The 26,346-nt window shown below is 48.2% G+C and overlaps 1 protein-coding gene across 4 annotated transcripts in view; it reads right to left on the minus strand.

The window, feature by feature from the left end:
* Positions 1-1,559: 1,559 nt before the first annotated feature.
* Positions 1,560-26,346, minus strand: part of EXTL3 (exostosin like glycosyltransferase 3) — a 169,089-nt gene continuing 144,302 nt past the window's right edge. For all 4 annotated transcript variants that reach the window (XM_081000905.1, XM_081000906.1, XM_081000903.1 and 1 more), the window contains 4 exons: positions 13,549-13,676; positions 10,957-11,101; positions 9,640-9,768; positions 1,560-5,261 (listed from right to left, as the gene is read on the minus strand). In XM_081000905.1, coding sequence (XP_080857031.1) covers positions 5,052-5,261; positions 9,640-9,768; positions 10,957-11,101; positions 13,549-13,676 — 612 coding nt within the window. In that variant the 3' untranslated portion in view covers positions 1,560-5,051. The remainder of the gene's footprint in view (positions 5,262-9,639; positions 9,769-10,956; positions 11,102-13,548; positions 13,677-26,346) is intronic.

Consider the following 26,346-nt stretch of genomic DNA (forward strand, 5'->3'; position numbering starts at 1 on the left):
GAGAGTTTCTGAGGTAGTGGTTACGAGCGGTGGACTCGTAATCTGGTGAACTGGGTTCGCATCTCCGCTCCTCCATATGCAGCTGCTGGGTGACCTTGGGCTAGTCACACTTCTCTGAAGTCTCTCAGCCCCACTCACCTCACAGAGTGTTTGTTGTGGGGGAGGAAGGGAAAGGAGATTGTCAGCCGCTCTGTGACTCCTTCGGGTAATGATAAAGCAGGATATCAAATCCAAACTCTTCTTCTTCTTCTTCATGGGCGGTGTCAGCAGGTACACCAGGCCCACGGGCGCTGCGTTGGCATTCCCTGCTAAGCAGCGTATGCTATAAATACACGCTGCATAGAATGCTCACTTCTCCAGGCATAAGCCCCATGGATCTCAAGGGGCTGGTCTCTGCGCAGGCAAACGTGCCGCGAAAAGCCTTTCCAGAGACGAGGGCTTTACGACCCGCAGCTGACGCCTTTCTCTTCTCTCTGCTTTTCCTTTTTTGTCCTCGGCAACTTAGCAAGGAAGAGCTGGAGTCAAAAGTCCACGGCTGTACCAATCTCGGTGCAGGGAGATACAAATCGCTGGAAACCTTTTGAAAACTGGAAAAGGGGAGGACGAAGGGGGAAGAATGAGCTGGACTGCTGAGACCGCATGAACAGATAAGGTTGACAAAAAGCCGTTTGGGGCGAACTGCAAATTAACCTCAATTTCCTCCAGGGCAATAAAGATTGTAATGCAGTAATGATGTTGTCTATTAGAAAGAGGCAGCTTCTGCTCCTAGGTGAGCCCATATTGCGAAACTCGTTTATTCAGGTATGGTGAATTCATGGGAGTTTTCCTAGAAATTGGCCACACATCATTTATTGAATGCATCCAATCATTTTGCATGTCTATCTTCTTACTTGATGGTTCCCAAAGTGGGGACAAATAACCCCTGGGGATTTCCAGGGAAGGGTGCTAAGAGGAAGGGCTGTGCTGGAAGCGTAAATGGCTATCGGTCTTTGAAAAGTATAAATTGATGGTTCAAGTCGATCAGTTTTCTCGAATTAAACCAAATAATTTTAAGAAGAGTTTGGATTTGATATCCCGCCTTTCACTCCCTTTAAGGAGTCTCAAAGCGGCTAACATTCTCCTTTCCCTTCCTGCCCCACAACAAACACTCTGTGAGGTGAGTGGGGCTGAGAGACTTCAAAGAAGTGTGACTGGCCCAAGGTCACCCAGCAGCTGCATGTGGAGGAGCGGGGAAGCGAACCCGGTTCACCAGATTACGAGACTACCGCTCTTAACCACTACACCACACTGGCTCTCAATCTCTTAATCGGATTTTGAGTAAATGTGCAATGAATGCTTACTGTTCTGAATTTTATTGTGGGTGCTTCCTTAGCGGGCCGTGCAAGCCGCTACTCTGAATAATGCTTCGTACAGGATAGGGGCCCTTGGGGATCACCAAGGGGGACAGGCCCCCCAAGAAGTTTGGAAATCACTATTTAAATGAAGTAGAGATTGCAACACCCCCTCGCTGTCAGCCCTTGTCCCCTTCTGCTAAAGTTAGCAAAGAGTCTCAAGACGCGTTCAAGTTAAACTGAGTTTATTTCACCCTTTTACAAAATTCAACATATGAACAATTGTGCTCGTGTCAAGGTTTTAGATTCCCGCCCCCTGCCCCCACTTTTTGCTTTCCCGTCTTTTAAAATTTGGTGCTCACAGAGCTTTTAAAACACATTCATAGTGGCAAGGGGTAGAGGGCCCGCAAGTGGCTGTTGCGCTGGGCAGGGGAGAGCAGAGGAAATAAAATTGAGCAGCTGTACCCGGTTGCAGAGATGCCAGAAGGCCTTGGATGAGGAAGCCCCCTCCCTCTTCACGCAGACCCCACCTTTTCCTATATCCTCAAAGAAATGAAAAAGGGCCACCGTTCTGAGCAGCAGAGGACAGCAGCCTCTTAGGAGGAATGGCACCAACATGGGTGTTCAGGGTCTGGCAAAAGCCACTGGACTTGCCTCCAGACGAAAGGGACTTTCGCTCACCTAACCGCTTCCTTCTCCTGCCCAGGTGCCCATCGGCCTGAGGGATGGGTCCAATAATCGACCGCCTCCTTTTCCCGGCAGAAAAAACCCACAAACTTAGCACAACATGAAGAGGATGGCACGGCAAGGCTCCACCGTGGCCTGCTAAGGTTATCTTCTTAGAAATCTCCATGTGGGATGATCGCGACATTGAAGGGGGCCATTAAAAAACAGCCCCGGTTATTTTAAAAAGCCCAAAGTGCACGTGTGTATGTGTGTGATTTTTTTTTATTAAAAAAAACACCTGGTCGTATTCCAAAAAGAGCGAGTGCTTGCGTGTGTTTGAACTGTGCGTTGTGGTTCTAATCTGGGTTTCCACACATCCAACAGAGGTCAGAGAACACCGCTGGGAGAGCAGGATGGAGAGCAGCCTGTGCCTTTTTTTGGGTGGGGGTCCAAGTTGGGTAACCTCCAACCAGCACAGCAAAGGAGGACAACGAGGAGGAGGAACCATGTAAACACATTTTTGAGTGGATGTCCAAAACCTAGCTTGGCACCTTACAGAGGTTTAAATGTACTGGGGGGAACAGGAGGGGCGACGCTTATCGTGGACGGGGAGAGATGAAGTTACTTTCATGTCACGTTCCCATCCACTAGATCCGGCACCCCCAAACTCAGCCCTCCAGATGTTTTGGGACTACAATTCCCACCATCCCTGACCACTGGTCCTGTTAGCTAGGGATGATGGGAGTTGTAGTCCCAAAACATCTGGAGGGCCGAGTCTGGGGGTGCCTGCACCAGACGGAGAGACCATCTGCACATGGCTTCCTTTTAAGCCTTGCGCACCCAACAGAGGACGCCTGTACATGTTGTGGACATGCGAGGGAGGCTGATCACCATGGAGAATCCAACGTTTTATGTACCACCACCTCTTTTGCCCTGGCTGAGGATTATTCATTCATCTAGGCAGGGAGCAGAGTATGGGGAGAACGAGACTTGTGGCTTCGAAGTGGGACGGGGGCTCCTAAGGAGAACCCGCTTCCGTTGGGACAGTCACCTTTGTCCTTTGTTCCGCTGCATTTCACCTCACATGGCGACAGTCTGCATTATTGGGTTACCGGGTGCAAAAGAGAGAGAATCTCCTTTTGAAAATGCAAAGGGGGAATTGCAGTCCCTGAAGACTATCCAAAAAAGAGCAGAGAGGTCTGTAAACATTCGTGAGTCGCAGCCATCAAACATGCCAGCGAGCGAATGCGCTTCCTGCCCAAATGGGGCACAGGGAGCCCCCCCTCCACCTGTATTTTCACAAGAGGGTGATGGTTACCCTTTAGCACTGCAGAGCTCCAACCAGCACCCACGACATGCAAAAATCAGGACCCCAGGACAGGAATCGCAGTGGGAGAATATATCAAGGGGACTGCCAACCTTCCCGGATGCTACAGAAAGGCGGCTATTTCACCACCGTCTTTCTATAAATAGAAAAGGGAAGGGGAATCTAAATTGCAGCCGGGGTGGGGGGCAGCAAGTTGTTCCGTTGTTCCACACCATCTCTTATAGTTTTGTAAAGACTGCACACAATGGCCTACTTTGCCAATGTGATGTCGAAGCGAGAGCCTTTCTAGAAAAGGCCCCCTGCGGAACCAAAACTCTGTGCAGAAGTAGCTTGAAAGCAATTGTGGGGGGCAGAGACGGCCTGCACTCTTTAGAACAATAATATTAATTTGTGTGCAGTCTCCCGTGGGGTCCAGCGCTCCTGGGGAGTAGACCACTCGCCTGTCTCTCTCCAGCGGCTGCCGGCACCCCGGTCCCAAGAGCCATAGAGGGAAAAGGGCACAGGAGGGAGGAGAAGAAGGGCAGTTTTAGGCATCAGGGCTGAGAGAGCTGTTGAGACCAGACATGATTGCTTGAGACAGAGGATGGATTTGGGGTACACTTCATGAGCAGGAATACAGCACCTTTCATCTGGAACACACCACAGACCCGTTGCGGGTGTGTGTGCGTCTTGTTGAAGAATCCCAAAGAGGCCACATCTAAAAGAAAACTTAACCCACACTCCCAAACGACTCGTCTGCAGTCACCCTGGCGTTGCCCTCGCCTGTGGCACGAAAACTGCCCACGCTGCGCAAGCGACACTTAAATTAAGACCTTTGAGCTTCCGCAAAGGGAGGTGGGGTGCTTACGCGATGCCCCCGCGTGGCACAGAGAGAAGCAGCAGGCCCCCTGAGCCTGCAAGGAAGCAGCAGGGAAAGGGCGCCCATTTTCCGCTAGGGGCACCCGCAGCTGGGAAAGGCGCCGCTGGGTGGCTGGGTCGCCACAAAAAAAGGTTGATGCGGCAGGATCCTTTAGCGCAGGTGGGTGTAGAGGCGAGAAGCTCCCTGGAATCACTTCGCTCCTTGACAGCTGCAGGGAGAGGGTATTTTTCAGCGGAAAGGGATCCATGGTTTGCTCCAGGAAATCCCAAGCCGGTCTCACTGAGAAGCAAATGGATGGAGGCCTCAGGTGGCCAGGTCTTCCCTCCTTGAGAACAAGAAAGAAATCTGGGATATTGGCCGGGGTGGGCAGAGGGTGTTGGACGCAGCTTCCTGGGGCCTCTGCTTCTCCCCAAACAACATCACGGGCCAGGGGCGAAACAAACATGAAATATCCCCTCCCTCCCTCCCAGCAGCCCCCTCCCACCTTCTGGGGAAAAAAAATATAGAAAGCCTTACCAGGCATATCTAAAACACTTCCATTTTAAATAATAATTAATATTTTAAAAACCCCAGTTTTGCCCTTGGCTAACCCACTACCTGGGGGACTAACCAGTCTCAGTTTTTCCTCAGTACACAATACCAAGCAGAGTCTTCAATGGGTGGTGCCCCACGGCTTACAGTCCCCGTGGGGCTGGCACAAGATGGCGGGAGACACTGCTGTGTCCTTCTCCTCAGGCAGAAGGCGGCGCCTGTCCCAGGGGATGAGGAGCAGCAGCGGGAGGACGAAACCCTTCCAGCCTCCCTCCTCGCCTCCGGCCTCGATCCAGAAGTCCGCAGCCAACGCACGCAGGCGCGTCTCCACGCAGGCCTAGATGAACTTGAAGCATTTGGTCTTGTCGTGGGGCAGCCTGGTCTTGAAGAGGACGGAGTCCACGCGGAACTGCGTGTAGAGCAAAGGCATGTAGCCGTAGACTCTGACGAAGAAGTTGATGCATTTGTGCCGCTCGTGGAAGTGGGAGTCATCGTGGGAGAGGGCCTGGGGGCAGCCGGGGCAGCGGAAGGTCCAGCGGGACGTCACCTGCGCACAGGAGGAGGGCAAGGGAAGCAGGCCGTGAGCTGGGAGGAGCAGGGAGGAGTCCCCCAAGAGGATTCAACAGCCCAAAGGTGTGTGCTGGGCTAAGGATGCTCAATCAGGGTTCTTGCCAGAGTGGACTGGCACACTAAACTACAGTGGTACCTCAGTTTTCAAACAGCTTAGTTCACAAACACCTTGGAACCCGAATGCTGCAAAACCAGAAGTAGGTGTTCCGGTTTTCAGACTTTTTTTCGGAAGCCAAACGTGCTCCATTTTGAGTCCCCCTGTGTTTCCTGTTGCGCTGCTAATTCGCGTCCCCTCATTCAAGCCTTCCGTTTCTGATTATAGTGTTCTAAGGTGGTATTTGGTGCTTTTGTTTTTGCTATTTATTTTGCGTTTTCTGTTTTGAGGCTTTTTCAGTTAATTTGTTTTTGTGACTGTGTGGATCCCAGTTCAGCTACTGATTGATTGATTGATTGATTGATTGATTGTGTGACTGCGGAAATGGATAAAAGCCTCCCATCCAAACAATGACTATCATCAGTGCAGGTAAGAAAAAAATAATGTAATTTTAATCTTTATCATCTACAATACTCTCTTATTTATTTTATAGTATAGTACATTGATTATTGCTTTCGTTTTATGGGTCAATGGTCTCGTTAGATAGTAAAACTCATGCTAAATTACTGTTTTAGGGGTTGTTTTTAAAAGTCTGGAACAGATTAATCCGTTTAGCACCACTTTCTATGGGAAAGCGCGCCTTGGTTTTGGAACACTTTGGTTTTGGAACAGACTTCCGGAATGGATTAAGTTCGAGAACCAAGGTTCAACAACTTCTCTTTCCAGTCTATTTCTGAAATTCTTTTGTAATATTACAGCTACTTTGAGAAGATCTCCAGGCTGACCTTCCTGCTCTCTCGATCTGGTATCCTCCCTGCTGCCTTTGATGCAGGGACAGTTCTGGTTTCCAGAAACTCTGCGCTTCACCAGAGCACCTCCCCAGGGGCGGGCACACCCAGCTACGCCAACTGAAGCTGAGGCCAAGGAGGGGCAGGGTGGGAGAGGGAGGCCCTGTGCCCACCCCTCTGGATGCCTCACAAGGACTCTGGGAAGCCAAAGGATTTCTCTGCCCACGCCAAGCGGCTGCCCTTATCCGCAAAGCCTCGTTTTCATGAAGAGACACATAATGCCTGGCAGGGACCTCGGCAGGTCGGCTTCAGCTAGAAGCCTCCTCCGTCTTCCTGCTGCCCACTCTGGCTGCTAAGCAGAGCCAAAAGGTCAAAGCAATTACTAACAGCCGCTGATGGACTTTGCTCTAGAGAAATACCAGCTAATGACGGTGCCAAATTAAAGGGCCTCTGGAGACCTGTCCTAGGCCTTACGCAGTGGGTACCCTGACCCCTATGGCAAGAGCTGGCATAGCTGTCAACTTTCCCCTTTTTTAAAGGGAAATTCCCTTATTCTGAATAGGATCCCTCGCAAGAAAAGGGAAAAGTTGACAGCTATGAGGGCTGGTCCGATCTCAAGTACCGTATTTTTTGCTCTATAGGACGCACTTTTCCCCCTCCAAAAATGAAGGGGAAATGTGTGTGCGTCCTGTGGAGTGAATGCAGGCTCCTTGGCTTCAGCGATAGCAATGCGAAGCCTCTGAAGCGCAGAGGGGGAGCTCCCCCCGTGCTCCGGAGGCTTCGCGTTGCTTTCACTGAAGCCGCCTGAAGCCCCCGGAGCGCAGGGAACTCCCGCTGCGCTCCGAAGGCTTGTGGATAGCTGCCTGCAGCCTGGAGAGTGAGAGGGGTCGGTGCGCACCGATCCCTCTTGCTCTCCTGGCTTCACTTTGCTGGAGAGGTGCTGCACAGTTTTCCCTCTCTGCGCAGCGCCTCTTCAGCGAAGTGGGAGGAGAAATGGAAGGGGCTCCATTTCTCCTGACGCTTCGCTGAAGGGGTGCTGAGCAGAGAGGTGGAGAAATTTTTTTCCCCTGTTCTCCCTCTCCTATGGTCCGGTGCGTCCTATAGAGCGAAAAATACGGTAGTACTCAAAGGAATTGTCAGTAAGATCTACTCTTTTTTTGCATGTTTTTTTTTTTTTTTTGCATGGGGGACACCACCACCTTGCATGTTGTAGAATGCTTCCAAATTTTCAAAGCACCCCCTGGGCGTTGCCTTTACCTTCAAAGGCAAAAGCCGAGGATGTTTAGCTCTGACAACCGAATGAGCTTCCCTCGCCAAAGGTCTCTGAATGGAGACCTTCCCCCTTTCTCAACCTGTGGGTCCCCAGATGTTGTTGAACTACAACTCCCATCACCCCTAGCTAGCAAGGCCAGAGCTCAAGGATGATGGGAGTTGTAGTCCAACAACATCTGGAGACCCACAGGTTGAGAACCGCCATTTCATAGAAGGACAGTGTCTTCTCCTTCTGAGGTGTCTGGAGGGGGAACTTATTAGCAGTAGTGGGTTCTGAAAGTGCCGTAATGTACCCATGGAGCCTATTTGTGCCTTGAGACAACTGCAGGTGAGATCTAAAAGATCACCTCACTCCTTATATGCACTACCAATCGCTGTGCATACAACCTGTACGAGAGGGCCTCCTGAAGATGCCACCCCATTAGGAGGTTCATTCTGGACAATGCAGGAATCGGGCCTTTAGTGTGGTGGCCCCTGACTTGGCCCATAAGAATCCCCTACGCTATCTCTCTGGCGTCTGCTGAAGACTGCCAAAGCGTTTTAAGCGTAGATTTTCTTTACCCGCACTGGACCAGATACCGTATTTATATGCTGCTTTCTAATTGCTGTTGTCTTTATTTTTAATTGCTTTGGGGTGTTTCTGTTAGGATATAGTTCCATTCCACCTTAAAAGGGAACAGGCATGACTGTTGTGCGTCACATGCCTGTTTACTTCCAGCACTTGCTGGGAACCTCCATTTGTATATTGCTTCTGCTATTGCTGTTTTGCTGGAGACGAAGGGAAGCAGACATGTTTTTTCTTTGTTCCTGAACTATAATAATAATAATAAATAATAATAAATTTTATTTATATCCCGCCCTCCCCAGCCGAAGCCGGGCTCAGGGCGGCTAACAACAATCAAATAATCAAAAAATCAAATAATCACACAATCTAAAAATATTTCATTATAAAATTAATTAAATCAAATTGATGGCAACCAATTAAGCAAAGTTCTGTGCAGGTTGCCAGAGGAGGGAGTCAGGCTGCGCCCTGATCAAAGGCCTGGCGGAACAACTCTGTCTTGCAGGCCCTGCGGAAAGATGTCAAGTCCCGCAGGGCCCTAGTCTCTTGTGACAGAGCATTCCACCAGATTGGAGCCGCAGCCGAGAAGGCCCTGGCTCTAGTTGAGGCCAGCCTAACCTCTCTGAGGCCTGGGACCTTGAGGATGTTATTATTTGCAGACCGTAGGTTTCTCTGTGGGGCATACCAGGAGAGGCGGTCCCGTAGGTACGAGGGTCCTAGGCCGTATAGGGCTTTAAAGGTTAAAACCAGCACCTTAAACCTGATCCTGTACTCCACCGGGAGCCAGTGCAGCTGGTATAGTACCGGATGAATGTGATCTCGCAGCGAAGACCCCATAAGGAGTCTCGCCGCGGCATTCTGCACCCGCTGGAGTTTCTGGGTCAGTCTCAAGGGCAGCCCCACGTAGAGCGAGTTACAATAATCCAGTCTGGAGGTGACCGTCGCATGGATCACAGTGGCTAGGTCAGGGCGAGAGAGATAAGGGGCCAACTGCTTAGCTTGGCTGAATAAATGCCTGTAAATAACGCTTACACATGTCTCTGTCCACCACTTTCGATGTGAGGATTTATTCACTCTGCTGACTCCTAAATTAAATTAATAATACAAAATACAGGATTTCCTAAGTTGCGGAGTGGTTTTCAATCCTGGGGGGTCTCTACTTGTTATTCTTTCTCCCACATCCCAGGGCCAATTTGACTGGCCTGGTCTAGATCATATTGTATCAAACCCAAAAGGAAAGAGAAAACAGCAATGAAAACAATTTGTGCATGAGCTTGGGTGTATGTGTGTGTGTTTATACATAGGGGAAGCTTTTTACTTGATGGGAAGTTTTTTCCACTCGACCTAACAGTTTAATTGATTAAATGTCGCAACCCTCTTTTCCACACCACTGTTCAGAGGCACGTCCTAGTACAGGCACCCCCAAACTCGGCCCCCCAGATGTTTTGGGACTACAACTCACATCATCCCTAGCTAACAGGACCAGTGGTCAGGGATGATGGGAATTGTAGTCCCAAAACATCTGGAGGGCCAAGTTTGGGGGTGCCTGCCCTAGTAGCTCAGGAATGAGAGATCATTTTGCCCTAGCAAAAAAAGGAAAGAAGAATCAGTCCTCTCAAGTCCTCTGCCAAGCGCTTACCTTGATTGGTGGCTTCCTGGTGATATGAGAGACCAGGAAGTTCATAGCGATATCCTCACAGTTGATGTATTCATCTACCATGTCTCGGATGGCCTGGGGCATCACGTAGGAATACAGGTAGGCATAGTACTACAGGTGAAAGGGAGAGAGGGAGAGAGGGAGAGAGGGAGGGAAGGAGAATGGGAAAACATCAGAAAATGGCCAAGACCCCCAAGACAAATGCCACTGATTTACCATAGTAAAGGTAAAGGGACCCCTGACCATTAGGCCCAGTCGTGGCCGACTCTGGGGTTGTGGCGCTCATCTCGCTTTATTGGCCGAGGGAGCCAGCGTACAACTTCTGGGTCATGTGGCCAGCATGACTAAGCCGCTTCTGGCGAACCAGAGCAGCACATGGAAATGCCATTTACCTTCCTGCTGGAGTGGTACCTATTTATCTACTTGCACTTTGACGTGCTTTCGAACTGCTAGGTGGGCAGGAGCAGGGACCGAGCAATGGGAGCTCACCCCGTCGCGGGGATTCAAACCGCCGACTTTCTGATTGGCAAGCCCTAGACTCTGTGGTTGAACCCACAGCGCCACCCGTGTCCCTTCTGATTTACCATAGCTGAGTCCAAATATACACACCTTGGGGGAAAGAGAAGAGTCTTGTGCAGGTGAAATGGACGCAATATAACACAACGGCTTGTTCAATTTCATTTTCACCTCTGCTTCTCTGCCTCAGAAGAACCACATTGGATCTGGGCGTAAGCCAGGGACGGGGATCCTGTGGAATTCCAGATGTTCCTGCACTCCAACTCCCATCATCCCCGGATATTGGCCATGCTGGCTGAGGATGATGGGAGTTGGAGTCCAACAGCATCTGTGCCCCATTCTAGGTCCAGACTCCTTCCAGACAAGGGGAGGAGGAACAGCGCTTAGCTCCTTCGCTGGCTCTCTAACTGCCCACCTAGGCAAGTCCATTTGCACTGAAAAGCCAGCCCGGTATCGGTTCCAACCACTAGACCACGAGTTTCTGCACCCCTTCCCTACACTTCGCCCAAGAGGGCAGTATCTCAGCCCTGTTCTGTTTTCTCCATCCTCCCCGAACAGGTGGAAGGACGGGACAGCTTGAGTTTGGCTCCCGGCTTCTGTGGATGTGGCCTGTGAGAATAACAGACCCCTCTGCCCACCAGGAACAGGCAGGTTGGCAAAGGAAGCTCCACAAGGGACGGAGAACATGAGAGTTGGAGTGGTGTTGTTTTTTTGCAACTCCCCTTCTTATAAAAATATGTGAGCTGAGAGCCACTCCCAGCGACTGGGGTCCCCCTCCCTTACCTTGTGGAAGAAGGCAGCGCCCGTCAGCACCATGGAGAGCTCACAGGAGTAGTTGGAGTTGTACAGCCAGGATTGGTGAGGGATGTCCCATGCGTGGTAGCGCCCAGGGAAGCCGACAATGCGGTCCCTGGCTTCTCTCCAGACCCTGAAGATGCAAAGTGGGAAGGGAAGAGATGGAACAAGGCGGACAGACTGGGGACAAAGAGCGCGGCTCAGCCCACACAAGCGGCCCTCTCACTAAGCCGACGGCAGCTGATTCATACATTGTTTTAGGCAGACATGACAGGGTGTTCGCTGTTAAGCTGGGCGGCAAATATTCAGCAAAGAAAATGGGCAACACTAAGAACAGAGGCTGACTGTAATGCAAAGCCCAGAGGACTCCCCCCTCACACACTTTCTTTTAGACTTTTAACATTCAGCTTTTTCTTGGTTTCTGCCCTTTTCTTCAGCAAACACACACACATTTTGTTTCTCTTCTGTTTATTGCAATGATAATAGAAACAGCTCGTCCTTCCTAAAGTTACTGGTAGGGCGAGGGCAAGACTGCGAATCACAGCTACTTGGATTTCGGGGCAGAAAACCAGAGCTTTAGCTTACAGAGCCGCACATCTCACAAAATGCTCCTGCTACTATTTTACCTCCTATGGCCTTACATTTTACACTCTAAGAAGCTCAACGTGGTGCACATGGTCTATGTATCTCCCGCTTGGACTACTGCAATGCGCTGTACGTGGGGCGAGCTTTGAAGGTGACCCAAAAACTAACTAATCCAGAACACGGCAGCTAGAAGAGCGCAGGAAATAGCTTCAGTGCACACTCCGGCGCGCACGATCCGGTCCACCGAGACGTCTGCCGGGGAGTGGGCCGGATCAGCCTCAAAAAACGTTGCCGACCCCTTGACTAAATGACTCTTTTGGTCCCTTCCAACTCTACAATTCTAGAATTCTATGCACACACACGCTGCAAGCTTAGATGATTATCTGACGTGAAGCCCATATCTTGAGTGAGGTCCACGTTGATCATCTAACCGGGGCCATAAATGGCTATACAGGCCTCTCCTCATCCACTTAAAAACAAGATTTATAGATGGAAAAACAAATCCTGCCGTCTCTCCATGTCTCTTCCCACCAATTCCTGCCACAATGCCAGCTTCATAAACGTGGTTGGGGCTTATTCCCCTTCCTACAAAAACACTCCCACGACTCCTCACGTCGTGCCAGCAAGGAGCAGTTCCTCTTGCACTGGTGACTATAAATAGAGGCACATTGCTAAAAATAAGGATTTGTTGCAGCCAAACATCTGCATGCGGTGGGAATTTAGAGCAAATGCAGAGAAATAAGACCCCGCAGCTAATTTTTCCTGTAGATATCCCCTCGTGCAGATAGGGAGAGTAAGATCTATGAACAAGATGCAGTTTCCCTTGCTGGGGGGCACGCAGGAGAGCAGAACTCCTCGGGAAAGGAGGAGGAAAGGACAGAGACCCTTTGGTCCAATGCTCAAAAACAGTCTCTCTCACATGCAAACTGAGAGGGAAGTATAAGTTAGGACTCAAAGCAGAACGGACAGCGTAATTATGCAAGTGGAAGGGAAGAAAACCAGCCTTGTTTGGTGCTTAAAAGGTAAAGGGACCCCTGACCGTTAGGTCCAGTCGTGACCGACACTGGGGTTGCGGCGCTCATCTCACTTTATTGGCCAAGGGAGCCGGCGTACAGCTTCCGGGTCATGTGGCCAGCATGACTAAGCTGCTTCTGGCGAACCAGAGCAGCGCACGTAAACGCCGTTTACCTTCCCACCGGAGCGGTACCTATTTATCTGCTTGCACTTTGACGTGCTTTCGAACTGCTAGTTTGGCAGGAGCAGGGACCGAGCAACGGGAGCTCGAACCGCAGACCTTCTGATCGACAAGTCCTAGGCTCTGTGGTTTAACCCACAGCGCCACCTGCATCCTGTTTGGTGCTTTTTGGCCACAAAGTACTCAGTGGTTGCTAAAATGGGTGGTACGTCCTCGGGGGGGGCATTTCCAGGGGTGCACTAAGAGGGCAGCAGAGGGACATTAGAGGTATAAATGGCTTTCAGGCTTTGAAAAGCTGTATCACTGGATCAAATTCATCAGTTTTATTTCAACTAAACATTTGTAATAGGATTTTGAACAGGCATAGACAAACTCGGCCCTCCAGATGTTTTGGGACTACAACTCCCATTACCCCTAGCTAACAGGACCAGTGGTCAGGGAAGATGGGAGTTGTAGTCCCAAAACATCTGGAGGGCCGAGTTTGCCTATGCCTGATTTTGAATGAAGGTGCAACCGGTTGTTACTGTTTTGAATTTTATTGCATCATCTTTCTTTGTGTGCTGTGCAAACCACTGCTCTGAATAATGCTTTTCTAGAGGGGAGGCATTGAGAACGAGATAATGGAACCAAGGTGGCGGGGAGCCGGAAATGTTCAGGAATCGCTGGGTTAGCTGAATTGGGCTTGACGGAGAGAGGCAACAGTGAATGGCCCCGATGGAATGGGAAGAAAGGGGAGAGGCTGTTGGGCCTCTTGGCAGGATCCGTCCCTTGCCTGTTAAAGAGCAAAGTTTTTGGCTCACCGGAATCCAAACATGATCTCGTCGTGGCGCAGGTGGGCGTCGTCGTCGATGGACAGGATGGCCTCCGTCTCAATCTCATCCCAGGGCAGGAAGCGGTTGTTCAGACTGTTCTTCTCTGTGCGCACCACCTAAGGAACAGAAGTAAAATTTTTTAAAAAGGACTCGTGCTGGGTGAGATCTTGCAGTGGACGTAACAGGGAGGGGGGTTCCCTGTTCCAGAGATCTCCTAAGGTATCACACAAGCATGGAGACACAGAGCCCCCTAACAGGACATTACACAGGTATGTGGATCATATCGGTCAACGCTTCCCTTTTTTAAAGGGAAATTCCCTTATTCCAAATAGGATTCCTTGCAAGAAAAGGGAAAACTTGACAGCTATGATGTGGATAACAGCAGCCTGGGAGAAGCGAATCTGGAGAGAATGATTTGGAGCACAGACTCCATGGGGGGGGTGTTAACTGCCCTCCCATGCAACTTGCCTGCTCTAAGCTACCCTCCCCCAAAGATGCTGATGTCCGATAGAAAGGTGGAGAGTCCACCTTCAGCCACCTATGACTTGGGTCCCCTCCAGCCCTTGGACTTAGGACTGCTTAACGGAACTATGTCCAGCTATAGGTAGGGGACTGAGTGCTTGATTTATTATTATTGTTATTAAACTTAAAATTAGACAATACAACACATTACATACAATACATACATTACCTACCTACCTACCCAATGTAAATACATCCAAGTGTTTGACTTTCAGATACAGTGGTACCTCGGGTTAAGAACATAATTCATTCTGGAGGTCCGTTCTTAACCTGAAACTGTTCTTAACCTGAGGTACCACTTTAGCTAATGGGGCCTCCCGCTGCTGCCACGCTGCCACCATACGATTTCTGTTCTCATCCTGAAGCAAAGTTCTTAACCCGAGGTAATATTTCTGGGTTAGCGGAGTCTGTAACCTGAAGCATCTGTAACCTGAAGCGTCTGTAACCCGAGGTACTACTATATTCTCATTGTGCTATTTTACAATTTGGTGGTCTATACGCATTTCATTTTTGTTATTTTGGTCTCCAATTTTTTTCTCTACACAGATTTGACTATATATTCCTCTATTTTCTAGATTCATTCTATATCTGTCAGGAGATTTGTCTTGTACGTATAATTCTTATGGGTATTCATTTAAGATTATCCATTCATTATTTACTTTTTGTATAGTATTTCCTCTAATTCTCCGTGTTAACTTGGCAGGATGTAAATATTCAATCATTTTTGGTGGGTTTGGGTGGGTATATTGTTACTTTGACTGAGTGCTTGATTGCAGCATGAATGAGAAACAACCACCCAAACGATAAATGGACATAAATCTGACATCAGGAATCACAGGACAGAGAAACCAGTAGCAGAACACTTCAATCTCCCAGGACATTCTATGCAAGATCTCAAAGAAGCTGTCATATTAAAAAAGAATTTCAGAAATAGACAGGAAAGAGAAGTTGCTGAATTACAACTTATTACCAAACTTAAAACCATGGAGAGACCTGGTCTGAATAGAGACATTAGATTCTTATCTCATTATACATGAAAAAGTTATTTTTGGCCATCTCATCCCTTGCTTTTTCCTGTAAGACCAACTGCAATCGTTAACAGTCGTCAACTGGTTTACCACACCTACCAGCCAATCAAAGTGAGGAGGAATTAAAGAACCTTTTAATGAGGGTGAAAGAGGAGAATGCAAAATATGGTCTGAAGCTCAACATCAAAAAAACGAAGATCAGGGCCACTGGGCCCATCACCTCCTGGCAAATAGAAGGGGAAGAAATGGAGGCAGTGAGAGATTTTACTTTCTTGGGCTCCATGATCACTGCAGATGGGGACAGCAGGCACGAAATTAAAAGACGCCTGCTCCTTGGGAGAAAAGCAATGACAAACCTCAACAGCATCTTAAAAAGCAGAGACATCACCTTGCCCACAAAGGTCCATATAGTTCAAGCTATGGTTTTCCCAGTAGTGATGTATGGAAGTGAGAGCTGGACCATAAAGAAAGCTGATTGCCAAAGAATTGATGCTTTTGAATTCTGGTGCTGGAGGAGACTCTTGAGAGTCCCATGGACTGCAAGAAGATCAAACCTCTCCATTCTGAAGGAAATCAGCCCTGAGTGCTCACTGGAAGGACAGATCGTGAAGCTGAGGCTCCAGTACTTTGGCCACCTCATGAGAAGAGAAGACTCCCTGGAAAAGACCCTGATGTTGGGAAAGATGGAGGGCACAAGGAGAAGGGGACGACGGAGGACGAGATGGTGGGACAGTGTTCTCGAAGCTACCAGCATGAGTTTGACCAAACTGCGGGAGGCAGTGGAAGACAGGAGTGCCTGGCGTGCTCTGGTCCAGGGGGTCACGAAGAGTCGGACACGACTAAACGACTAAACAACAACAACAACAACATTGTTTATCTGGAAATCATTCAATTTGGTTGCACACTTTTTTGATGTCTTTTATTTATTGTTCATGACCACTTGTTGTAATTAAGTAAATATTTTCATGTTGGAGTACCGCCTTGCGCATGGCTGTGAACTATGGAAAGGCAGCTTACAAATAAAATGATGATTAATTGGGGGAGTCCACATTTGTCCCCTGGACACAAGTTTCCAAATCACGGCTCTTAAGATGCCCATTTCCCATTCCAAAACGCAGGAGCTCCCTTTACCACCACCCCCCCCCCATGCCTACATTTTTCATATTAGCAAGCAAAGTCTTTAAACAAGCGTACAGCATTATGGCGGTGAAATGCTATTAAATAAGATTACATTTGGATCGCATTAACAAAAAAATAAAATCTGGCGCTGAAACCATTAGCGGTGGAAAATATTTGTCGGAAGGAACCAGGTGACAGCTGGCATGATTAAATCCCCGCATTAAGCCAACATTAGTACTTTCCCCTGTCAATAGTGGGAGAGAGAGAGAAAAAAAAATATGGAACATTTGACAAGCAGGCATTTAGAATGTTCCAAGAAAGATCCACCAAAAGCAGAAGGAATATCCAAGGCAAGCGAAGAAGGCAGCTGGCTAGGGTGAATGGAGGAGGCGTGTGGTGGGCATCGCGGATGATGCAGCGAGCAGCGCACTGAAAGGGGCGCATGATGCCCCTGGGCTCCTTCCCCTGCCTTTGCAACATCCCAGCAGCGCCCTGCAGGAAGAGCCCAGGTCACCTGGCCAGCGGCAAACGAAAGCATCATGACACCTGGGACGGGGAATCGCTACATAGGACGCATGTGCGGCATCGCTACATACGACGCATGCACCGTACATAGCGCTGTACATAGCGGTTTGCCGACGGCGGTGCTCCAGCGTCATACGGACGGTGCCAGGATCCTCTGCTCGCGGCTGTAGCTGCGAACGGAGGATCCTCTACATGCGGCTGTAGTGGCGACAGAGGGATCCCACTGCCGTCCGTATGGTGCTCGAGCGGTGCCGGTGGCAAACAACTATGTACAGCGCATGTGCGGCATCGTTACGTACAGCGCATGTCAGTGTTTGAAAAAGAAAAGGTTCTGACCTCCTTTTTACTCCTTTGCCTAGTCCTCAGACCTTAGTTGGCACAAAAGAGTCTTTGAGATAGAGTATTCTTGCAGAGTATTGCTGCTTTTATTCTTGAAAAGTCTTCTTCTCCAACCACGACCGACAGCTTTTACACACACCAAACGCAACCAGCTTTCTACAATCCAACCAACCTACACCAAACACTAACATTGACCACTCTGTATATAAGGTGTAATTTGGTGAAAGGTTGCATGAGTCATTGTAGTTCTTTTAGCATTAAAGAAACAGCGGCCAATTTTTAGCCGTGACAGCACATGTGTGTGACGCCGCACATGCGCTGCACATAATGGTTTGCCCCTGGGATCCTCTGCTCGCGGCTGCAGCCGCAAACAGAGGATCCTCCACATGCGGCTGCAGTGGCGCGATGGCTGCTGGAGCTCCCATGGGGTGCCTTCTTGTCACCCCTCCCCCCAGACATGGTACCCGGAGCGCACTGCCCCCCCCCCCGTTGCGACGCCACTGCACCTGGCTTTTGCTAGGCAAGCACACACAAAAATTCCACCACTCGGGCTCCCACTACTTGCTTTACAAAATGCACCAGCACTCACCAATGTGCAGGGAGCAGCGCTTCCATTTTAACGAATTTGCGTATTATTAGTTTGCAAGGTTTCTCACCCGCCTTCCCCGGGACAGCTTACAGCAGTGATGCTCAAAAGGTGTGAGAGGAAGATTCAAGGACAATCAAAGAAACACTTAAACTTTTTTAAGAAAATAAAAATATTTGCAGAATATGGATAGTGTTCTCTGTTATCAATCAAGCGCTGGTAGTTGTTGTTTCATTTTGCTTTCCAGCGTATTTCTTATCAATATCGGTGCAGTGCAAGCAAATGTTTATCCTGAAAAGCGTGGCCCAGAGAAGGAAGTTTGAGAACTGTTGGCTTACAGCAACGTAATATACATATCAAATGGTTACGGTTATTTAAAAAACAACAAGCAGTTTCAACCAGAACAGAATACTTACCCAGCAAAAGAGGTGGGAGCCACTAAACAAAATATCTTAACTGCCAATTGACAGGGTAAAACAGAAACAGGGAGCAAGGCAGAGGGCCTTCTCGGTGGTGGCTCCCTCCCTGTGGAACACCCTCCCATCAGATGTCAAGGAGATAAAGAATTACACAACATATGTGAATTACTGGCATCTGAAGTCCGCCTATGACAAGGAAACAAGTCACAGTGCAGTTACGCATTTCAAATCGCCAAGAGGGAATAATTAAAGATTATACGCAGAACGTCAGCATTTTCATTTCCCGGATCTTAAATATTAAGCTGTCCAGACTTCACGGTGCATTATGGCAGCTTTTAAATCCTAGTTCCATGCAACTTTGATGGTAATCAATAATAATGATAGCAGCAAGAATAATGCAGCTGTACACATATATAGATTTCTGCATAATGAGAGAATATTTATTTGGAGATATTTAAGATGCAAACACCCTGCGGATCAATATAGTCTAAGGAAGCAGCTCAAACGGTCACATTGATTCTCCTGCTGTTTTTCCTGTAAACGTGCAGGAGACCGAAATTCGAACGCTGCCTCTTGAGGAAAGAGAGAGCGGATTCCTTCCTTGTGCAACTGGAAGGGGCAACCTCTCTGGAGAAGCAGATTAATGGACGCCATAACCCAGAACTCATTAATTGAAAGCAGGAGCTATTTAATCTCTGCGATTCCTTATAAGGAATCTGGGGCCAGTGTGTTAGAGGGTTGGGGCGAGAATACTGGTATTTAAAATATTTCTTTCTATTTGTTTACTCAAAAACCTACAAATCAATAACGCATTGAAGGAAACAAATAAAAAGGAAACAATACTCCATGAAAACTAAAATTGAACATACAAGATACAAAATTTGGTGACTCCATTCACATTTCCTAGGATGATGATGATGATTGCTATTGGGAAGTAGTGACATGTCCTTTGTCTTTTCTTTTTATCTGGTTTATAAATATCAGGGAACTGTCCCAGGGGTCTTCTTATATTGCCACTTGAAACTGTTGTAAACAAAAATCTGCCGTTTTCCCCTTATGGGGTATCCAAGAGCCCATATAGAGTCCTTATGTAGGTTCCCTATTGGTAGGAGAAAATAACAGACGCCAACCAGAGAATATTGAGAAGCAAAGCAGCTAGTAAGCCTGATCTTTATTGATCTGTTGCAACAGGGTCCTCACTCACCACACGCAGGAGGGAGGAGGAACCCAGAACAATGGTGTGCAAGCCCTTATATAGACTTTTGAAATTGCCACCCTGTAGATCAAGACCTGACAAACCTAGACAGCATCTTAAAAAACAGAGACATCACCTTGCTGACAAAGGTCCGTATAGTTAAAGCTATGGTTTTCCCAGTAGTGATGTATGGAAGTGAGAGCTGGAGCATAAAGAAGGCTGACTGCTGAAAAATTGATGCTTTTGAATTATGGTGCTGGAGGAGACTCTTGAGAGTCCCATGGACTGCAAGAAGATCAAACCTATCCTTTCTTAAGGAAATCGGCCCTGAGTGCTCACTGGAAGGACAGATCGTGATGCTGAGATTCCAATCCTTTGGCCACCTCATGAGAAGAGAAGACTCCCTGGAAAAGACCCTGATGTTGGGAAAGATGGAGGGCCCAAGGAGAAGGGGACGGTAGAGGACGAGATGATGGGACAGTGTTCCCGAAGCTACCAGCATGAATTTGACCAAACTGCGGGAGGCGGTGGAAGACAGGAGTGCCTGGCGTGCTCTGGTCCAGGGGGTCACGACGAGTCGGACACAACTAAACGACTAGACAACAACAAATATCCCCCAATGGACAGGCGCAAATTCTCTGGTCCTATGGGACTTTTTTAAAGGATCCTTCCAAGACCGACGAGGGCAGAGCCGAGCTTCTGGCAAGTGTAAAAGCCCTTCTTGCATTTTTGGAGGGGGGGGGGCTTTTTGTTGATGTTGCCAAATGTTACACAACTGGGAGACCGATGCCCTTACTAAGCTGCTGCCAGTCACCATGAGATCTTTCTGTAGTACTTGATGTGCCTCCTGCCCAGCCCATCCTCCCAAAAAACTCAAGTGTGAGTTGTTGATGGATGAGGTGGAAGCAGTGGGGGCCTTGGAAGGAAGTGACCACGTTCCTCTTGCGATTCATTATACAGAGGAAGAGGAAAGCTGAATGCAGTCAGACGCACACTCTGGACTTCAGCAAAGCTGATTTCAAAAAGCGTTAAGAAACTACTGGGTGACATCCTGTTTAGGGAAGTTTTTAATGACTGATGTTTCAATGTAATGTTTCAATGTTTTGAATCTTTTGTTGGAAGCCACCCAGAGTGGCTAGGGAAACCCAGCCAGATGGGCGAGGTATAAATTATTATTATTATTATTATTATTATTATTATTATTATTATTACAGTCATACCTTGGGTTACAGACGCCTCAGGTTCTGTTTTTTTGGGTTACAGACCGCCGAAACCCGGAAGTACCGGAACGGGTTACTTCCATGTTTCGGCAGTCGCGCATGCGCAGAAGCACTAAATCACACTTTGCGTAGAAGCGCCGAATCACAACACGAGCATGCGCAAGTGCACTGCTGCAGGTTGCGACTGTGCATCATGCACAGATCACGTTTCCAACCCGAGCGTCCACTGTATTATTATATCCCATGGTCAGAAATACTCCGAGTGAGGGTTGTACGTGGTGGGTGGGAGTTTCTTAAAAGCGAGATATCGAAGGCACAATCACAAATAATTCTAACAGGAAAGAAAAAAATGGGAGGCACGCCGGCAGAGGGGAAATTTGCCAACTGGGTCTTGTGTCTCCCCATGTGCTGGAACCCTGCGTGTGGAGAAAAGGACGCACAAATAAAATTATGCTTGGAAGGCTCATGTAGGAACCTGCCTTGGGGCTACGAACTCCACCATGCCCAAGTCTCTTTGACAAGGAACAGACAACCATTGTTGATTCAAGGCAACGACTCAGAGACGTGGCCATGGAAAAACACAAACACCCACCCACTCTCTTCCCTAGCCATTTGGATGTACTGGAAACCAATAACAGCAGTCAGCTGAGAGCAGAGGTTCCCAGTTGATGGTCCGCAGACCCCAGGAGGTCCTTGCAATCCATGCAGGGAGTCCGTGGCACCATTCAGGAAACAAAAGCTTGTTGTTGTTTAGTCGTTTGGTCGTGTCCGACTCTTCGTGACCCCCTGGACCAGAGCACACCAGGCACTCCTGTCTTCCACTGCCTCCCGCAGTTTGGTCAAACTCATGCTGGTAGCTTTGAGAACACTGTCCCACCATCTTGTCCTCTGTCGTCCCCTTCTCCTTGTGCCCTCCATCTTTCCCAACATCAGGGTCTTTTCCAGGGAGTCTTCTCTTCTCATGAGGTGGCCAAAGTATTGGAGCCTCAGCTTCACGATCTGTCCTTCACTCAGGGCTGATTTCCTTAAGAACGGATAGGTTGGATCTTCTTGCAGTCCATGGGACTCTCCAGAGTCTCCTCCAGCACCATAATTCAAAAGCATCAATTCTTCGGCGATCAGCCTTCTTGATGCTCCAGCTCTCACTTCCATACATCACTACTGGGAAAACCATGGCTTTAACTATACGAACTGTATATCAAAAATGTCAAAAGTCGGGGGTCCATGCCCTGGCTTTTGAAAAACAGGGGGTTCACAGTACTTAGCTAGAGGTAGTGACCTAGAGGTACGACGGGAACAGTCAGCTGATCCCAGTCCCTTAAAAGAGGTCCCAGAGCTTGCATTCTGCTGGAAGGGTGAAAAGACAGAAAGTTCATCGCAAGGCCAAAGCCTTCAAGAGCCGTCAGTGCGCTTCAAAAACACCCATTGTTCCCGGAGTCAGCAAAATATAAAAATGATGCTGTAGAGCAAAAGACCCCCTTGCTTACAACATCTCTTGCTCTGGGGCATGCACTGCTGTGACAGCAGCCCACAGCACAACAATATGCTTCAAAGAGGTAGGAGGTACCCTCACATTTCACTTTGAGCAGCCTCGCCCTTGGGTGAAACTGGCTCGCTCGTTGCCACATCGGAACGCGCAAGCAGACTTGGCAGAAACAATCCCCTGCAGCCATTCTGGGCAGCTGAGAAGCCCTGGGAATGGCTAAAACCTTTGTTTCGTTAAATTCCATCACATGGCTTTGTGCAGCCAATACGCCCTGTTGTTCTGGAGTGAAGGGTCAAGGCTTCAGAGGGCGGACAACGCAGTTTCTCTTGCTCTCACTTGCGTCACTGCAGAGACAAAATCTGATTGGCTCTGGCTTCATGACGTCATGGCAGTCGCTATGCTGCCCAGCCTATTGGTTGTGAGGATGCAGTAAGAAAAACAATGCAATTTGAAAGATATAAAAACGAACAAATATGCTATGTGATGTTAATGATTTGATCCAAAATTTAAAAGAAAATGGAGCATTTAGGTAAAAGAGTATGAATCTGAAATATATTGAAATATGCAGAATGAGAAAATATTAAAAAAAACACAGAAGGGGAGGCTGAGGGAAGTCACTGAGTGGGTGGAGATGGAAAGGGGATGTATGTTTATTTCCCTTTGTAATTTATGTTGATCATAACATTAAAAAATGTTTTTAAAAAACCACAATGCAATTCGAAAGCACTGGATGATCTTGGAAATAAGGGGTCACATGGATTAGCGCCACCTCAATGGCTCCCAGGGAGGAGACTGCAGCCTCTTTGCTCCTCACTGGACTTTTTGGATCAGTGTGGCACAAGCAGCTAAACCAAGGTTGTTTGAACCCAGAACCATGGTTATGCTCTCCTCCTCAACCGCAATCTGGAGCCAACGTTCATCCTATGGTTACAGGTAGTGACTAAGGAGCAGAGACCTTAACTACGACCCCGAGTTTGGGCAATATGCTTAGCTGTCGTCCCACAAAGACCTAGAATGACCAGGGAGGAGCAACGTGGTTGTGAGATCCTTGCTGGGAGGCAGCATGTTCACATGGTCACAGTAAGCAATGGTGTGGCTCACTGCAATGTGCAAACCAAGCCAATAGGCTGCATGCAGCAATGAAAAGCATTCCAAAAAGTGAAAGGAATAAAGATTTGGGAATGTTTTCCCCAAAGATTTGGAAATGTTTTCCCCAATGATTTGGGAATGTTTTTCCCAGAAGGAAAGATTTTCACGTCCAAAATGTTTGAGGGCCAATAGAAATCTCTATGTGGGACGAGAAGCAACAGTTACAACTGATTGGTTCTGAATTGGGAAAGGAGTACGACAAGGTTGTATATTGTCTCCCTGCTTATTTAACTTATATGCAGAATACATCGTCAAAGGCTGGACTGGATGAATCCCGGAAGAAATATCAACAACCTCAGATATGCAGATGACACAACCTTGATGGCAGAAAGTGAGGAGGAATTAAACAACCTCTTAATGAGGGTGAAAGAGGAGAGCACAAAATACTATCTGAAGCTCAACATCAAAAAAACGAAGATCATGGCCACTGGTCCCATCACCTCCTGGCAAATAGAAGGGGAAGAAATGGAGGCAGTAACAGATTTTACCTTCTTGGGCTCCATAATCACTGCAGATGGTGACAGCAGTGACAAAATTAAAAGATGCCTGCTTCTTGGGAGAAAAGCAATGACAAACCTAGACAGCACCTTAAAAAGCAGAGGCATCACCTTGCTGACAAAAATCCGTATAGTTAAAGCTATGGTTTTCCCAGTAGTGATATATGGAAGTGAGAGCTGGACCATAAAAAAGGCTGATCGCTGAAGAGTTGATGATTTTGAATTCTGGTGCTGGAGGAGACTCTTGAGAGTCCCATGGACTGCAAGAAGATCAAACCGATCCATTCTTAAGGAAATCAGCCCTGAGTGCTCACTGGAAGGACAGATCCTGAAGCTGAGGCTCCAAGACTTTGGCCACCTCATGAGAAGAGAAGACTCCCTGGAAAAGACCCTGATGTTGGGAAAGATGGAGGGCACAAGGAGAAGGGGACGACAGAGGACGAGATGGTTGGACAGTGTTCTCGAAGCTACCAGCATGAGTTTGACCAAACTGGGGGAGGCAGTGGAAGACAGGAGTGCCTGGCGTGCTCTGGCCCATGGGGTCACGAAGAGTCGGACACGACTAAACAACAGCAACAAATTTGGCACCACTGCAGGTACTTCCATTTAATTTTAGATTTTCAATTCCAACACTGCAGTGATCTTTTTTGACATTAATGGCTCTATTTTTTGCTCCTCCTTCATTGCATCCAGTGGCCAATTAAAATGTGTGTCATTTATTGTTTGATTTACTGCATTTATAGCCCAACTTTGCCTCCAAGGAGCTAAAGGCGCCATACATTATTACCCTCTCCTCATTTAATCCCCACAACAACCCTGTGAGGTAGGGTAGGCTGAGAGGCAGTGACTGGCCCAGGGTCACCCAGTGAACTTCATGGCTGAGCGAGGATTTCAACCCAGGTCTCCCAGGTCCCAGTCTCTAACCACTACACCAGAATGGTTCTCACAAAAACAACACAAATCTTTATTTACTAGCCTGATTCAGGTAACAGTTGATAATAAAGTGCGTTTGGGGAAGAGAATACTATTAAGGTGAGTGAATGTTCCCTTTGTACTACAGACCTATATGTCAACAGCACTACGTGAAATAATTTAATACACAAGCTATTGTTTCATATGTCATTAAGGAATTTGGGCTCTGACTAGTTGTGAGTGACTGTGCGTGCGTGGAAAAATCAAACAGTGGCAGGAAAAACTAAAATATATACAGCCAACTGCGTGCCCTATTCCATTCAGACCTATTACCACTGGGAGGTTTTACACTCAAGTCTTGAATTAAATGTCAAATATAATTTGCTGCCGGAAACAGGGGAGCGTGTCTGTGCCCTCGGGGGAATTTCTGACAGACCAGCTCTGTGCGCTGCACTTAGCTTCTGCCAGGAGGAGAGCGGATGCCATGGACCTCTCCGGATGAAAAATGAGGGCACCTGCAGCAGAAACGTGGGGCTGCCACTGTTTCCTCGTTAACAAGTTGAGGCGCAAGCAGAGGAAACGGTCACTGGCCAGAGTTTGAGTCTTCCCTCGCTCATTTTGGTCACAACAGGCAGTTGACTTTGAGGGTCTGCTTCAAGAGATATACCACTGCAGAAAGCTACTGCTGGCGGATCGGTCTATTTCATTGTAAATGGTTGTTACAATTGTGTAAAGACATGAGAATTCCTGTCAAATGTCCAATCCAGGTTTAACAGGACAACAAAGCATGTTTGGCTTTGCTGACTTCTGAAGGTTGTAAGCAAAGCACGAAGCACTTGCAGTTGAAGCTGCAACATGCTAGAGAATGTGTTCAGAAAGGACTCGTAACTGTGTCCTACATGCCAGGTAATGAAATTCCTGCTGATTTATTGTCCAAGGTTGTTCCAAAGGATCAACACTGTACCTATGTACAGAAACCGGGTTTGTATTGAGATTGTACATGACACACTGCCCATGCCCAGTGGTGTTTACAGAAAGGGGGAGAATGTTAGGTTTCTGTGTGTTGCCACTGTGCAGTGCTTTGAGTCACCAGACTCTGTTTACATTCCAGAGACATTCCAGGCTGTTGGAAGTCTCACGGAAGACAGGAGACGGATGTGATGTTACTGGTATCCTGTTCCTTTGTTTTTCTGTTGCTCTCTGTCTTTCACAGAGAGAGGATGATTTCTTTTCTGTCTGCGTAGTTAGCAATAAAGTCTTTGCAATGTAGCTCATAAATCTCGTCACTTCTGCTGCTTTGATACTCTGCGTGATGGGGAACATGCCTGGAAGCTTATCAAAGGCTAAGGTCGTTAATTATCGTCGGAGGCGATTCCGAAGGACTCGACCGGAGGAGTCGCTCAGTCGAACGCAAGTCCGACATCTAAACCTGTTGGTTTGAGTCTTATGCCCTTGAGCAGAGCGGACTTGACGAATTTTGGGGTGGCCCTCAGCAACATTTGATGCCCTTCCCAGCCTTTTGTGCTGCCTTCCCAAAGCCAGGTAAGGGAGGAACTAGGCTTTGGGAAGGAGGTGGGATGGTTCTGGCAGGGTCCTAGAGTCTCTGACAGGGTCTGAGAGTCCTGACGCCTCCTTCCCAAAGCCTAGTTAGAGCTTTCCCAGCTTTGGGAAGGAGACGGGAGGGCTCTAGGAGCCTGCCAGAGCCTTGCGCCTCCTTCCCAAAGCCCAGCACCTCACTTAGCCTGCTTTGGGAATGCATCGCTAGGGGCATGTGTCAAATATTGGCCAT

This window comes from Podarcis pityusensis (genome assembly GCF_964106645.2).
Source record: "Podarcis pityusensis genome assembly, chromosome: 3".
NCBI lineage: Eukaryota > Metazoa > Chordata > Lepidosauria > Squamata > Lacertidae > Podarcis > Podarcis pityusensis.